Consider the following 17,786-nt stretch of genomic DNA (forward strand, 5'->3'; position numbering starts at 1 on the left):
AAAGAGCTCTTTGATACACGCAGTCCTTTATTATGCATTAAACTCATTATTCATAACCTCATAGTACGACCCAAAGAAAATGAAGCTTTGAAACCCCAACCAGAAGGCACAAGTACATTATAGTAGAGGCCTGTGGTGTAAAATGCTGACATGGGAAACAAGAAATCATGACCTTGACCAATGTGGTACTAATGTGTTAGGAGATGACCACATGGCTGCAGCCATGCCACCTCATTCAGCCAGGCTGACTTGCACAGGCTCTTTCCTGTGAGGCTGAAAAGCATTGCAGCCATTCAGTCAAGTGCGACTAACAGCTGTTTTGTTAGCCGTCTGAAATCCTGGGGACCGGAACCCCATAAGCTCCCTTCACTATGTTGGCGGATCGAGAGGAGAGTCCGACCAATTGTTTCAACACATTTTGTCATTAAAAAATCAGGTGCAGAGCAAACAGGGTGGAGCAGGGTGTTGGCAGGCGCATAAAGCGCTGCTTTGTTGAGTTGTCAGGACCGTTCAGCTTACCCAGCAGCAGGAGGGATGTCATTCTGCAAACTAATGCTTATGGTCCGATTCCTCTCACTCGCTCTGCAGATGCACAATTCCAGTATGTTTTTATCTACTGCCTACTGATGTAGAATTGCTATCACAGGTCAGCAGACCAAACATGGCTACAGCTAAACAGGAAATACAATATTGATGAAATATTCCCGGAAAAGTCTCCGGAGTCTGGTATAATAAATAATAGATTGCTCAAAGTATTGTGAAGTGTAAGTTGGTGTTATTCTAGAATGGTTAGAACTCATCCTGCATGCCATGATCTCTCTAATGACTTAGTTTTAATCATTAATGGATAGAAATAGAAGATTAGGGTGAAATTCACAAAACTATGTTAAGTATTTAACTAATACTGTTATAATCCTAAAACAAGAATAATTGGAAAGGCAAGCAAAAACACGGTAAACACACTGGGCCTTGTTTTTAAATAATGACACATGCATTTGTATTACTGCATTTCCCCCTTAAATCGCCTTAGCTTATAATATCGTGAATACCATATCTGTGTAGATAAGTGGATATTGGAAATACTTGAACAAGGTCTTCATATCATGACCAAGATGCCTCCATTTAATTAGGTAAGGCAGGGAGGGGGTAGATTACATCATGTTTTGGTCATTCTCTGTTTCATGGTTACTGCAGAAGTCACTATGGGCCTGGGATTAAACCCAAACCCCTGCTGGTATCATCTGTGTCTGTGAAAAGCAAAAAGCCAGGATACTGCAGTGCTCTTTGTCTTTGGATTAAACCGCAAAGCATCAGCCCTGCCAAAAGTTACCAGCATGAGCTCGCCACTAACAAACTCATTTCCCAGACTCGGATCAAGACAAAGCCAGAGCTCCTGGCATCCTGACCTCTGCTTCTATACCACAGATCTTTTGTTTACATAATAGTTTAGGCTTGAGTACCAGCATTACTGAGGTAGAAAAGTACGTTATAGAGCATAATACATACTTTTCTGATCGCACTTTTTTGATTATTGTGTGGGCAGCAGTGTGACTGTTAGCTATCCTGGGCAGGCGCAGATAATATTTGTCTAATACTAAGCAGGCCTATAACCTGAAGAAGCTGCTTAAGTACTTGGTAACATTCATGAGGCTTTTAACACAAGCTGCATGTTCACCCATTAGCGTACACATTTCATGTATTCCCTTCTACTTTACATGGAAACCTGTTTATGGGTTGAGGACCTTCTTTCTCCTCACAGATGTTTTTTTAGGAGTCTTTCCTCACAGGTTTGAGCAGCAAGGTTCCATCTCGCTCTTCCACCAGGAAACCCAACTCCCTGAGCGCGGAGTAGTCAGCTGTGCCGCAGCGTTCCAAAGTGGCAATCAGTTTCTGGTTCTCCGAGTTGTGCTCCAGGAGGTTCCTGATGGTGAAGATTGCCCACTGGCTGATGACTAGAGATGCCCGGTTAAGGACAACAATGTCAAAGTTCTGCTTTAGAGAGTGGAACATGCAGCTGTTCCATCTTTTATTTTTAAACATATTTTTCAATGACTTATTATTTCCTTATTTTCTCCTCATATTTATACAGCTTCAGAGGTAGATCTTCATATTAAAGATGGGAAACGTTACAAATAATACAGTCAGCATATGTGGAAGCAATCCTTGTTAGACAAAAGCTTGGGAATCAGTTTCTGGCTTTCTCATAGAGAGGGGATCTCCGTAATACAGTAAGGCTAAAAGCAGCCCCACCCACCTGCTCTTCAAACCTTGTGTTTCCAAGGGGCAGCCAATGAGAAGAAACCAGGTTTAAAGAGAGATGAATAGCTGAAACTACTCATTTCAGACAAAGGACAAACTGAGGGGTTACACCACAGCCAAGTTTATGAGAACTATGGATGATTTTGAACAGATTAAAAGTGAGCAACAAAACAAAACACATTACTATTGCCTAAAAACAAGCATCCATTTAACACTGCTGCATCAATTTAAATCAAAATTTGTGGTCTTATTCAGTCTCTTTTGGAATTAAGTTTTGTATATTTGTACATAAAAGCCGGTGAGTTTGCATCCCCCCCCCCTCCCAAAAAAAGCCAAAAAAAACAACAACTTTGCATCGCGCTACAAGGTAGTAGATGTCATGCAAGATGGATCTAGGAAATGATTTGTTATAGAAAGAAAATACAATACCAACAAAACCTGGAAAATAGATCAAGCTCTTTCAACTCATGAGCAGTTTTTATTTTCCCTGGGTCATTGACTTCAAAGACAGCCTAACAAACAAACGGGTTTGCAGACAGGTTGTGTATACTTTGCATTTCAGGTCACCCCATACACACTTTTTTTTCTAGATAACTACATTTTGGATGTAATGGTAGATAGACTGGGTTGTGGTTCTGTGTGTGTGGATGTGTCGGTAAGCAGACATGAAAGATAAACATGGGAACAAAATCAATGACCTGAAGACATATGCGTTTTCTCAAAGACTGTCAAAAAGTTGTGACAAAGATACATTATGTGTGAGCTCCCTCCAGTTTAAAGTCAGGGTTTGTGGGTCTGATGAATGCGGTGCTGGAAGCGTCACTTTCTTTTAGTGCAATAAATAAGTGAAAACTGGAGCTCCGCAGTGTACCAACTGTTTATTTTCTTTCTTCCAAGGTCTGCTGGTACCCATCAGCTAATTGAATCAAGCCCAATAAAGTGTAACTCCACTGGATAGAAGAAGAAAGTTTAGCATTTTACTTTGGTTGTGTATTAAACTGGATTTAAAGTTTACAAAACAAAATTTGCATGTTGAATTAGCCATTTTAACACCAACTGCAACCCATCACATGATACTGTCAACCATCTGCAAGCACAGCAACTAGGGCTGGGTATCGTCACTGATTTCTAGAATCGATTCAATTCCGATTCACAAGGTCCCGAATCAATTCGATCCATGATTCGATTTAATTCGATTCGATTTAAATCTGGGAAATTTTGACAGTCAGAAATATTATAATTCAGATCAGTACATTTACATATTTTTGTATCAATAAAAAGGAAGCTGACACACGCAAGACTTTATCACAGGTGTAAGCGTCACAGCAGATGCCTTTGTGTCAAAGTAGCTGAAGATATAACACAGAAAAACATGAAGGTGATTTTCCTGGCCTGGGATTTTATAAAAATATTCTGCAGTACATCAAAAACGAAAGAAAACCATTAATCAACATATGAACATCACCTCTGACGTTACAGCGGTTTTATTAGAGACACGGCTAAGCGTTTTGCATTTTGAATAATTTTAAAAAGTTTAAATTTGTTCAGTATTGAACAGCAGAAATGAGGTTTTCTTTTCGGAAGAATGTAAAAGGGAAAAAAACAGCAGCCGACAGCGCTGTAAACAACAGTAGACTTGTGCGTAACAAGCAAGCGAATAATGAAGAAAGCGAAACTGTTCTTGAAGTACAGAGAGAGAGAGAGAGAGAGAGGGAGAGAGAGAGAGAGAGAGAGCTGCGCATCGCGATGGAAGCAAAACAGTAAAAGAATTCATGACGATGTTTATGTGAAGCGTTTGGATCTTCTTTTGCTGCTGGTTCGGTCAATATTGTTTGGAGAGAGATCAAACTAACAGCTTTAGAATCGGCTTATAAAGGGCGTGAACACAAAGCGCGGACCCGCCGACAGATCAGAATCAGCGAGCTGTCGGCTTTCAGCCCCGACCGTGAGAAAGGCGACAACTAACTGATTCTGATCCGCGGGTCGCGCTGTGTGTTTAAGTCTATGTGCAGAATCCGTGTTCCTGCTCTCATTTACTGTCTTAACTGTTTGGTGGTTCTTAAAATTTTGTGAGATGTCACCTGAGATTCTGGCATTTTGGGCAAAATAAATTTATATTAAAAAATCGATTCAGGATTTTAATGAATCGATTTTACGTTATCCAAGCCAGAATCGATTTTAATCGATGAATCGATTATAAAAACCCACCCCTAACAGCAACATAACTCTCTTCACATTTCGGCACTCTTTCCTTGCCAGCCAGTACACGCTGCAACAATTAAAGCTCAATGCAAAGTTGTGCAGGCAAGCCCACTACCTTTACTGTACAAATATACAAAGCTTAATTGCAAAAGAGCCCACAAACCTTTTGCTTAAATATGAAGAATGATTTAAATAAACATGAAATATGGCTACATTACCACAGCTTCATATTTATACTTCACAGAAAGGATACAAGGATTGTTGCTGTCAATGTTGCAGTTATCCAAGATGAGGGGGATGCCTTCAAGTTCTCGCACCTATGGGATATAAGAAAATGATATCAAATATAGAGTAACTCAGCTGCCAGGTCCCCAGCTAATTTCACAGTGTTACCTTATAATGAATTAGAATTAATTACCCAATTTCTTTTGCTTGTTTTCACTGTTGTTTGTTCAACTTTAATGGTAACATATTACTGTAACGTAACGTGAGGCGTTGTTGACTACTTGATTCATTATCATCACTTCACCTGTCGGCTCAGCAGGTGTACTCGCAGTGAAACTGAGAGCTGAATGAGGCAAAACTAGCACAACTATAAATGACAGCAGTAAGCAGCTGCCTGATGACTCTCACATTGAACCAATATGAGACCAGTGTAAATAAATCGTCAAATGCCAATTTAGTATATTTATCCTTGGAGGTCATTTATTCCCAAATTCTACTTTCCAAAATCAGGAAAAAATAGAGCCTGATATAGCTTGATACAAAATGATTTTGGCTGCTCCATCCACCTCCATCTCAAACTATCCTCAGCATCCTCTTTTTAAACCAGACCTCTCTGTGGATCCGCCTTCATTACGTCCATGAATCGTCTCTCTCTGGTCTTCCTCTTTTTCTCCAGGCTGGCAGCTCCATCGTCAATATCTTTAATGAAATATATCCACTGTCCCTCCTCTGCACATGTCCAAACCAGCTCAGCCTTGTGTCTCTAACTTTGAACTGTCCCTCTGATGTACTCTTTCCCAGTCTTGTCCATCCCTGTCACTGCAGCTACTACAGCTCAGCACATCAATTTTGTTCTTGAAAAATCAACCAGTACCACTCATACCTCAGGTATGTCAACTGGACCAACTTGAATAACACATTATTTTTAATTTAACACTGGTATTGGATCAGTACTCAGCATCTACTGAAGTAAAAACATTTACATATCAAGACCACAAACTGTCTATTGTTTATGCAAGAATAAAACCAGATACTCTTAATGAGATGACTTATTAAGTGAACAAAACTATAGCAAAAGGTCTTGCTGTACAGTCTCTAGTTACTTTATATCTCTTTTTCAGGAGGAAATAAATCTGTATAAACTTACTTAAACAACAGATACTTTATATCCAAGATTTACTGAAAGAATTTGTGAGACGTTTATCGAGGTTCACGATTCGAGTTAAGAAACAGCAGACAAAGGAACAGTACAGAGATGCCCTTAGCAGAGCCTCACATCCATGCAAACAAAGCAGTGTGGTTGTGGGTTAGTCTAAGAGCACCACAACAGGACAATCTGTTCTTTATCATCTCATTCTATAGGCTTAATTGTTGTATTTGCTTTCTGATGCCCTCCGCGCGCCGTTGCGGTTACTCTCCAAACACACTGGAGCAACAGAACAAGACAAAGTGCTGAGTTACAGAAAATGGAAATGTCATTTACACTGTCAAAGAAACACAGAGCACGCAGGTCTGCGTTTTCCACTTTAGGAATCATTGTCTGAAGTTACTGAAATTATATTTAAACTCATAAAAGGGATGAATAACAAGCAGCTGGACCCTGACTTTCAGTCCGGCACAAGCAGTTCCTCGCTTTGCATGCACATCTTAAATTACAATCTCTCCCAAAGGTGAACAGAACGACATTTGGTTTACTGGAAGAAATCTGGGTGAAAACAGATACGTGGTGATTTCTGACCACTGACAGACCACAGATCAGCATCCATAAATATTATACAGGGGCCAACTGAGGGTGGCCATCCCACAAGCATTCCACAAATCTGTTCCTATTAAGTACAACCGAGTCTACAAAGTGATGTTGATACTGTCTGCTTTATTACCCATCTGTGCTTTACGCTGATAGCTGCATGCTGAAAGATGTCAATTGAGAAAAACTGATAAGATTTCTAAAATAAACAAGAAGCTAATGTTTCACATTTGAGCGGAAAACCGAGTTGTGTTGAAAGAACCCACAGCCTCTCGCTCAATTAGACTTTGCACTCGTTTGCACTCCTCGGGAGATTTGGTTTGAGGTTGCATGCAGCAGCCCATTTACTAAAACCTGCCTCTGAGCATGATCATTTAGTGGAGAGGTCAAACAAAGCAAACTAATTCAGGTCGGCCTCCTAAACCTCGCAGTCACATTTACACTTTTGACCCTCCAACTGTGTTGGACTGATTAAGGGTATTTGTTTAAATGCTAGGAGACCAAGGATCGCATTAGAAGGGCAGACCAGCAGGCTAGAATAAATGTAAGCAAAGAAAAACATTTAAATTTTAGGGTTTGTAAATATTTTCCTTTTCTAAATTCGATAATTGTTCTAAACCATAATTTCCTGACAGAACTATCAGTACATATTATAAAACTAACCAAAGAGGCTTTGGGCAATTTTCAATATGCTAATGTGTCTCCCCGCTTCCTTCACTTGACTCGTCCTTGTGTCTTACCTCCTCCTACTGAGGATGGGAGAGAGACAAGGAAGAGAAGCATATAAGCACCGACATTTACTAATGATGAGAATATCCATATTCCCACGTATAAAACCTTACCGCTGCTCATCTTTCACAGCTAGCACGTACAGGTAGGAATCAACAGGCACCACGTGATAAGATATCATGACAATATGATGTTTTACATTTTGCAATATGCTGAGTGTTGCAATAACATATTTTGTGATTTATTTTTTTGTAGCCGAAAATGATGTCCTAAAGTTAACTTTCTTTTCGGATAAAAAGATACTGACAAAAGTTATCTCACTTCAGTTATTTTTTTAGTGCAAAATGAGATATTCAAGCACACAAACACTGTCACCGAAACCTGCCATCCATGCTGCCGGACAGAGTCCGTCTCCTGTCACTTTACAATTACATGGTGTCAAGCAAGCAATTACATGTAACCCATTTCTGACAATACAGCAATTATCTGTAATAAATAGGCACATAGTGCTGTCTGTTGCAGTCTGCATAGACAAAAAAAAAAACATTTAAGTATCACATTTGCTCTCAGCAACCTTCCTGTTCTACAGGAATATAACCAGAATGCAACCACTCAGCTGAGTCAAGTCCCCTCAAATTGTGCTCATTCAGACTCATAGTAGTGTGTTGGTAGTCTTCCTGCATTTATAAATTAAACAGCAATTATTTAAAATAATCTCTCAGAGAGTGACTGCAGTCATTCCAAGTCAGACTGCAACCGTTTGCAGAACAGCTTCCTATCAGGCGACCTGTGCAATCACCTTGTGACCAAAAGTGGTCATGACTGTTAAGCTCTGCGCAGCCATTTAGTACAATATGAAAAAAGTCAATACAATCATCAGTCAGCCAGCTATGTTTTTGTAGATGCAAGATGGTTGCTGTCCTATTTTTACTGTGACTGAGTCATTAGCTTGCTCTGAATTAGAAGGTAGCGTTGTTTGCTCAGCTAACATTTATCTCATGAAGATGGTGCATGAGATAAGCCATCTTTTACGAAGTATCCTCACAGTATTATTTAATAAAATACTGATTTTTTGCTGTACCTCTATTGACAATAATGGCAAGGAAAATATTGTGATACCATACTGCATAGATTTTTCCTCTCCCCTACTAGATAGATAGAAAAAAATAGCTAAAGTGCTTGAGCAGATTTCCCCACCTAACAGTTATTTCAAAATGCCTCCGGGTACTTATTTGGGCAGCTATTTTGAAGTTTTACTTAAAGAAACGCTTCAGATGTGACAGATTTAAGTACAAGACTCTGTGTCTGTCTCTGACAGATAGGTAGACAGACATAAAGTTCTCTTTATGTCCCACGAATAGGATAATCATGAAATACTGTATGTAAATTCTCAACATATTTAAAATGGCAGCATATGAAGGACTCTGAGGTGCAGAAGTAAGATTTTTAGGTCAAGGAAAGACAGAGGACAAGTGGAAATATGACTCAGCACATTGAGCTACCTCTGATCTGGAAATTATGGCTTACAGCAAAATTTTCATTCACTCTTCGTCACAGTTGTTATCAAGTACCACCACAAACTTCCATCCCTGCACTCATTCATTTGTCCAAACCTTGTTCTGGTTGTTGGTATTGCTGTGGCAGAGGTTTCCAATGAGCCTGATGAGATGTGCCTTAAAGCTGATGACAGGAGAATAAGAAGAAGAGTCTCCATCTCCACTGAAGGAGAAGTTCTGAGCAGCACTGAAAATATTCTTACTGGCCTTCCCAGTGGCGTGTACCTGCTCCAGGAGCTCTGCATGGACAGTTTGTGACAGACAACAGGAAAAGCAGAACACCTTCTGAGAAGCAGCATAAAGCTATTCAGATTATAGCTGATTTTGACAAATGAGATTCTGCTTTTCTCCTTTAAGAAACAGATTAAATGATAAACCTCAAACTTTCCAGCATTTGGACTTTGCGGGCTGTTTAATGTCTGCTGTTGCTCGGTTGTTGACTTAATGGCTGTTTTTCATTTACCAACAGTAGTTACTAGAAGGTCTGGATGATCCTGTAGGAACATGAACTGCTTGTGGTCTGAGGTCATCTCACACAGCACATCCAGCAGACTAATCACTGTTAGTGCCTCCTGCAGGACCTGCAGGGGATTGCAACAAACGGGGGGCAGTCCACAGAGTAAGAATCTTTTGAGACACAATACTGAGTCAAAATGACTGAAACATAGGTTAATTCATTTCACACAGGGTAAGACTAACAAACGCAGGGTGAAAAACCCGCGGAAATTGTGTTGAATTTATGATCTGTACCTCATCACTGGACGCAGAACCCGTAGCAAGTGTGAGCACAGCACCACAACCTTTCTGGAAGGAAGTGGCCAGGAAATGAGCCACACTGGGAGGGATGCCACAGTCTTCTGAGCCCTCCTCTCTTAGCTGGGCTAAAAGTAGCTCTAATAAAGTAACTCTGAAAAACAAAATGTACATCTATATGAAGCATCTATAGTTTTTATTTAAATATTAGCTGTTTTTACCACTATTCTGTCCATCAATTCTCTGCAGTGCAAAAACCAAACAAACTAAAATAATAATAGGTTGAAAGGTGTTGTAGCATACATTTAACCATATCTTTATTTTTACAATTCTGTTTGAATGAATTGTTCATGTTTTTGTCCAAACAACAAAAATGAAGTACCTATCATGGTGAGACATTTCAGAGTACATGTTCTCCACCAGCGATGAAGACTTCAGGAAATGCTGTGTTGCAATCAGCACTCTGAAAAATCAATAAATAGCAAAGGGAAAGTAGCACTTAAATATGCCCTTAATGCATAACAACAGTTTTCAAGTTAGTACCATGATGATGCACTTACGTCCAGTCCAGCTCAGGCTGAGTCCTGCAGAGCTCCATCACCCTGAGAGCCAGCTCAATGTTCTGTGGCTTGGACAAATCTTCCACCTTGGCCTCATCCAGGCATGTGTGGATTACCATCGAGGTGTAGTTCACGGTCTTCTCATCGTCAGTGCTAAGCAGCTGCCTGTTTGGATACGTTCGGGTTGACAGAATTACCAATATAGAATCTGCATGTGATTTTGGAGTCAAACAAAAAGATGAGGGTGAGATTTTGGCACACAGAACTTACAGGAAAAGGTCTGGGAAGCTTATCATCCAAATGTCATCTTTGCACAACTGGTTACCAACAGCCAAGTTACCAAGAAACTGGATGCCACAGCGAAGAGCTGAGCCACAGAAAACCGATCAAAAATAAGAAAAAACATTCAACATTCATTTTCCTCCATGGTGTATTGCTTTTATGTCCCTCTAGACTGTTAAAGTTTTTTGCCTACTCTTGAATACAAAAGAACTTGACAGAACGGTTTCTTGTAAAACTCAAAGAACCCTAAAAAAAGAAAAAAGAAAAACAGCTCTTGATAGTGACATCGTGACAGGATGTAAACATTAATGACATCCTCCCCTAACCTGAGTTGTAATATTAGCTGGATGCACACTTCTTCTGGTTGGCGGATGTAGACTGTTGACAGAAAATAGTTCTTATATGAAACTGCCTACACAAAAGGCATAATATTTTTTTGACTAGTCAAAGTCATAATTTCTTTTACAATTTGAGCACCACAAGACAAAAACAGCACAATCTACTTCCATCTCTAACAACCTCTATAGCTCACTTCAAAACAATTTAGTTGGCTTTGAAAGGGACAAAGGAAAAACACATAAGTACTGTACCTTAAGCATCAGTAGCTGAATTTTAGACTTACGTTCGAAGATGGTATCTGGAATCTCCATATTTACAGTAGATAAAAATCTCAGGAGTTTGAGGGATACATCAATGAAACCAAGTTCCCTAGTTGACAAAGACACATTATGTCAAGTGTTTCTTTGTCTTAAGAAAGGAGGTGCCCAATAATCTAACAAACTTTGACATAATATTATAATAAACTGCAAAAATAGCACTTCAACAAATCCTGCAATTGCAAAGATATAATTGTACAGGTTCCTTAAACATAAACTGCCAAGTTTTAGCAGGAAAAATGCTCAAGAAGGATTTTTAGCAGAGTTTCCAAATAAATCAGTCACTAAACTCTATGACCATTGTTTACTTAATTAATTTGTATTTACTGAAAGATCCCCCTCATGCTGCTTTGTGATGTCGGGGATACCTGAGCAGACTCTGGTTACGTATACTCTGGACACAGGAGTTCCTCTGAGCTCTGAAGCACTCTGCGGTCAGCTGGAGCTGCAGGGTAAAGGTCTGCACATCCTCACTGTCCAAGCCGGCAGCCTGCAGCTCTTCACAAAGTCTGGTCAGGACCTTCACAAGAGTGGAGAATGTCTTCTCCTCCACAGCATCTCTGACAACGACAAACAGGTGAACAAATACACAATATTCATTTCATTTGCAGTACTCTCACTGGGAGACCACCAGATATAAAACACAGATGTAGTTAATAACGCGGTATTTGCACTACATTAGCTGGATCTTGCGTGAAACACTGTCTTTTTTCCATTAAGAAAAAAATAAAAATGAAGTTCACAATTTGAATCCAAATGTGCGGGATACTCCTGTGCTACAAATTCTACAGAAGGGAGCATAATGTCACGTGCACAGGCCGTTAAATTTTAATAAGCAGAGTTAGCTCCTGCACAGGAAAAACAATGCCAGTAATGCTTAAAAATGTGCTTTTAGTACAAAACCACGTACTGAAGCTATACTGCTGATATGTGTTAGTTTTGTTTTTTTATGCTGCAGCGACAATTATTAGGTCTGAGTTCAGAAACCGGGCGTGCCGTTATATTTGGCTGTGCGTAGTTGACAGTTGGGTATTTTCAAGTTACTGCTAGCTTAGCCGGACCGCACTGATACGGCCCATTTCCGTATAAAACATAAATAAATTACCCAGACCTCACCTGTATTCGACATCCCGCAGCGCAGCTGTAAATGTTTTTAAAGTCTGCAAGTGTTCAGGTCCGTGTTTTTCATTTAAAATGCCAGCGATGGACGCTGAGGTCCCCAAAATGATGTCGGTGGAAGCTGCCATGTTTGCCTGTTTCACGCTTGTGGGCGGGACGTCCGGAAAACTCTTTAAGACATTATTGGTTCAAATCAGTATGGGGCGGGGACTGAGCATGTGCTGCTGTTTTCTTGTTGAAGAAGAGTCTCCTAGACTGCTGTGTAATGAAGGCTGTGACTGCAAATAGACTCTACAGAATGAATTTTCATGTGTTTTTGGATAAAACTGTGGGTAAAAATGACTTAACTATTCTGTGTTTCACTGTAATGATTTGATTAAGCACTTAGCACTGAGAAAGACAGAAGTAAAAATAGAACTGATGAGAGCCATCAAGCTTCTGGAGACCAAGGTTATTTTAGTTAACTAAAAAAAGGTACAAACTAAAAATACATATGAAATAACATTTTAGTTGACTAAAATAAAACAAATAAAACATAGACTTAAATGTAAAACTAACTGCAATTATTTTGTTTTCTTGGAAAACTAACTAAATTTGTTTGTTTTTTTTAAATAGAGAGACCAAACTCTATTTACACTAGTCTAATTTTGTACCCATTATAACCTCCCTAAAATTGCTATAGGATGCAGCTGCATTCACATCTCAAATCCATTCACCAAAACCAACATTTGAAAAGTTCAAATGTCAATCCATTCAACCCAGATAGTTTATAGAACAGCTACTGCAACTGCAGCTGCAAAGCCGCAAAACAAGCCTTTGTGATTTCCATGTAGAGTGGCAAATTTTAGATTACAGATCCATTATGGTTCTCCCTTGTATTTCCACTGGCCTGGAACAGCACAGCAGTGGTGAAAAGCAGCTCGCTGCTGAGAAGAGTTGATTACGGATGGTAGGAAGCATCCACCTCAAGCAATTTGTCAGCCTTAAAATGAGGCAATGAAAGAAGCAAACATTCCCTTTATAGAATTCCCATTATTCATTTTTCAAGTGGAATAACTGGAAATATCCTCACAAACTGGAAATGCTGTGGCATGATCGGGGAATCTGAAGAGTTGAGTTACAGAAAAAACAGGACATCCTATCAGGGTTCAGCCATTCTAGAAACCTCAGTAATGTTAACTAGACGGCGGCTGGTTTAGTCTGCTGTGGCAGACGATCTAGCTCTCTCGGAAAAAGAAAAAACAAAAACATCAAGACAATCAACCACACACACAGTTTTTATTATTCACAGATGGTCGGGCATTTTTCCTGTACAAAACACAATCAGCGTTGTTAAATGAAACACTTTAATACCAAGTGAATCATGTCGTATTTGGTCTTCCAAGACAGAGAAAAATGCAAGGAGAAATGAAATGGCTCCTTGTGTCGAGCAGCAGTTTGTCACAGCGGCACTCACGACAGCAAACTGAGCTGAACCTAAACACAGCGCACAGTGGTTAAGGAAATTATAAATGTTTATTTGCACCCTGATGGTCTAATACCAGAGCCTGTTTCATTCCACTCTTGTAAAATCCATGTTTCAACACATCTGGCATAGCGCTAACAAAGGAGAAATTCATTTGTGGTGCGAACATTTTCAGCCATGCGTGAAGTGTGGCTCTGTGAAGACGTGCTTCAATTCAGACATTCGTGGACTCAACATTATGTAACCTTCTAATTTTCATCCCCCCGAGTGCTCTAATTTGTGGTTTTGAGTGAAAGGCTGCGGTTGAATAGTTATTTGCTGCTCTGAATGAATGAAAATCTCTGTTATGTGACATACATGAAAAAAAAGTAAAAGTATTTAGGATACTGTAGTGTTAACACAACACAAAATAGTTTCCTTAAGGCACTTGATATTGTAAGGTAAAGACAGCTACAGTAATACAGAGAGAAACCCCTCAGGTGACCCCCTATGAAAAAGCACTTGGCAGCAATGGGAAGGAAAAACTCCCTTTTAACCAGAAGCAGTCTCCAGCAGAACCAGGCTGTAGATGGAGCATGCCCATTCACGTTCTGTTAGACATCACCTCTGCTGACTGGGGTCACTCAAGTGGACTTCTCTAGCACATTTGTGGTGGTGGAGCCTTTTTTTAAAATCAGCTTCTGTAAAATTATATTGATTTCTGTGCAGTTTATTGTGTAAACACCTAATCCAAGAGGTACTTAGCATCTCTGGGTATCCTGTTATGAAATGATGATGTATAAAACCCTGCTTCTGGGTTCAAACTACACTGTGTTCATTAAGGCTGTTGTCTTTTTAATGTGTTTTAATGCTTTATATTCTTGAATTCAAGAATTGGTCAAAATCCGCCTGTACCGTACACTGGGATTCCCCATTCTTATCTATGGGTCGTAGACCTGGGTCATCCTCAAACACGACCTCAACAAACTTGAGGTCTTCCAAACGCACTGTTTGCATCAGATTCTCCGTGTGTCCCTCCGTGATAGTCTAAGCAACGCGTGATACGTAGTCAATGTCACCAGCAGGCCTCAATGGAAGAGCTGATTAGGAAGCGACGACTGCAATGGTTTGGCCACATCTGCCGCATGAGCAACCATCGCCTGCCATACCGCCTTTTGATGCAGCAGCATCAGAGTGAGAGTGATGAGAGACCTCCAAGAAGACTTGGATCAAGCAAATTGAAGATGATCTTAAACAACAACGTCTAACCCTCAAGCAAGCAAAGGTGAAGGCAAGAGACCACAAGACCTGTAAGTGCATCGTTGATCAAGATGGAAACCCTACGACACCCACAGCGACGTATTGGCTTCGTGGACAACCTCCCTGCCAACCGCCAGCTAGGGACAAAAGAAGAGGAAGAAGAAGACGAAAGAATGCTTTATATCTTATTCGATTTAATCTGAACAAGCCCCCTGTGGCTTGCTAACTAAGCTTGCTAGCATTAGCTGACAACATACTCCACCCTCTGCTCTAAGGACCCACTGCACACCTCATAATAACTCATGTTCAGAGACTGTAAAGTGTTAATTCAGTATGTTCTCAAGCCATTTGTAAGTATTTTCGAGGTTCAGTGGACCACATTTTCCTGTTGGGGAATGTTTTTGCAATGGAGGTGAATGCTTGGTACGCAACAGTGTTTAGGTGGTATGTGTCAAAAATGCCAGAACCCATTGCTTTAGTAAATTGCTAGCGCTTTTAATGTTGTGGTCAATGGCTTTATTTATTTATTTATTTATCTCAGCTCAGAAGCAGAATTCAGAGACGAAGGCATAGATGGTTTCAGAGTCACCTTCAACACAAAGTTCTTGGGACCAGTTATAAGATTCTGCTGGATTTCACCTGAGTGATTAGTGACAGATTTGAATTAGTAAGTTTTCAGTTTATATAGTATCTAAATGTAAAAATAGACCATAAATGCACAGTTGATTGAAAAAAAAAAAACCCTATATATTATAGAGAACTGACTGCCATTTGTAACCATAACTGTCTTTCCTATACAATCGTGCTTGTTTGAAGTACTTCACCACATCGAAAGAGAAGTGGTCATCTGCTTCCAGGTTCTCAAAGAAACACCACTGGCACCTTGGTAAAGGTTAACCTCTAAAGCTGTCCTGAGTACAACTATTTGTAATGCAAAAAGAAGGTTTAAGGTTTTTAATAGACTAAAAAAGCAAACCACAATGTGCATTCAGTGTTTTACACACATTTTTACATTATGATATAGAAACTGTTCTGCAGATTGAGACAAATGTTATCTTTAGCAGAGTCATGATGCTTGCAAATAATTTCCTGGATTAAAGTTCCTACTTCTTTAATAATATGATACCAGACACCAGAGACACACACGGTTTCACACATAGATGAAATGTATTTTTGCTCCACTTTTCTTTACCCTCCAGTTCAACACAGTCTCTGAAGGTTGGCAGAGAGATGAGGTTAAAAACACAGTTGGTGTCACATGGCTGGCAGGCCTTAGCACATCACAGCGACTGAGTGGCTGTGATACTGTCGGACCTAAGTGTGACAGAGAGGAGCCATCAGTAAGAGACAATATCCAAGGAAAAAGTGGGATCTGTAATGCAATCTGAGGGACAGAATTCAAAAGTCATCATATAAAAAGACTTTAACTAAAGCCCCACAGCCGCCTTGAGCAAGAAGAACCTGGCAAAACCTGAATAGTCCCATAGACCTCTATGGTAAGCCGAGCAATGGGCGCCTTAAAAAGAGGCCAAACCCTGATTCCAAACCCTAGAATCAAGTGGGTGAGGGTTCCCCTAACGTGAAGACAGTGGTGCTTTTACAACACGACCTCAAAAACTGTAGAGGGAGCTGAGCCATGTAATTACAAGCAAGCAGGTGAGTCCAAGTTGTTCGCTCCGAAACGGGGCCAAGCCACAGAAATGATTGTGTGGTATTCCACACCACTGCAGTGCCACCAAGGAAAAACAGGCAGAGAAAAATTTAGAAGAGGGTATGTAAGAATGAATGTCATTTGTTGTGATCCAATGGCACATTCGCATTTCTGAGGAAGAAAAGGAAACCGACTCAAAATCAGCAACTGAATCAGCATTAAGGAATTAAGGCCACCACAAGCAGGTAATATTACTTTTTCCATGCAGAAAACTATATTTTCCATTTGTTTCCATTTTTGGAAATTGTTATATAATCCAAAGATATTGCAGAATTACACTGACATATATTTCATACCTTGGCACTTTCAATCAGCTTCACATGCACCAAACCTCGAAAACCAGCAGGAGGAAAGTGGAAGAGGGGAAAATTTGTCTGGTTGCATTTATTCAGCTGACCAATGCAGCTACTGGGCTTTTGGTATCAATTACAGCAAATTAAGTGATAGCCACCCAACACCAACACTAAAAGGATCATCCATCAAATGAGTTAAAATGCTGCTCTACCACTAATTGAGCCCACCATTTTGGCTGGGCCCAAGGTGCCTATAAATAAGAGCCACGCTTATTTTTCTTGCATTCCTCTAAGGCGAGGCCTCTTTGATCTTTTGGCCACTTGGAAGTGATCATCGGAAAAATTGGTTTCAGGGTTCAAAATGACCACAGCCGAGGAAGAATGAGTACTGAGAGGAATTAAAGCCAATGTGTATCTGTGTGCTTTAAATGTTGGAGAGCAAAAAGCGACTTTAATCTCGTAGCTTTAATTTCAAACACAAAGAGTCGGGTGTATAAATGTATTAAAAGGAAACTTTGTGTATGTGAGATGCCATCACTACTTTATGAATATACAAACAGTATTCACATGGTGAAGGGCAACTTAAAAGCCCCATCTAGTGGTCTATGGGGTCTCCTAATATTCTAAAAGACATGTAACAAGAAATCTCAGAACAAATATCAAGATTACAAATAATTTAAAAATCTGCTTTGCTTTCTCACTAAGAGTAGGGGGAAAATGGATATAATTCCAGTGTGTCCAAACTGTAACAAATACGCTTGCAATCCTCATAGATTTTTCAGTTAAATAACAAATTGTTGACTTATGGAGGGTTTATGTGACCGTTAGTTTTGGTCCTGTGTCTTTCTGGGGTTTTTTAAGTTACAATTACCATGTTTTCTTTTGGTGCTTGCTTTTCTTTTGTCGGTTCGTTCTACTACCCGTCTTTCTACTTTTTTTGGGTGACTATCTGCCATGTTTTCCAAAGTAAACCACGAACGGGTGTATAGA

At 39.9% G+C, this 17,786-nt stretch overlaps 1 protein-coding gene across 1 annotated transcript; it reads right to left on the reverse strand.

Annotated features, from left to right (window-relative positions):
- Window positions 1–9: 9 nt before the first annotated feature.
- Window positions 10–12,246, reverse strand: atxn10 (ataxin 10). Its single transcript, XM_004560804.3, has 11 exons — window positions 12,086–12,246; window positions 11,338–11,529; window positions 10,936–11,021; window positions 10,302–10,398; window positions 10,032–10,196; window positions 9,854–9,934; window positions 9,469–9,625; window positions 9,182–9,299; window positions 8,776–8,957; window positions 4,715–4,778; window positions 10–1,952 (listed from the first exon to the last, which is right to left on the reverse strand). The coding sequence occupies exons 1-11, from the start codon at window positions 12,214–12,216 to the stop codon at window positions 1,768–1,770; spliced, it is 1,458 nt and encodes a 485-aa protein (XP_004560861.1). The 5' UTR covers window positions 12,217–12,246; the 3' UTR covers window positions 10–1,767.
- Between the last annotated feature and the right edge of the window lie 5,540 nt (window positions 12,247–17,786).

The sequence above is a fragment of the Maylandia zebra genome, linkage group LG17 (genome assembly GCF_041146795.1).
Source record: "Maylandia zebra isolate NMK-2024a linkage group LG17, Mzebra_GT3a, whole genome shotgun sequence".
NCBI lineage: Eukaryota > Metazoa > Chordata > Actinopteri > Cichliformes > Cichlidae > Maylandia > Maylandia zebra.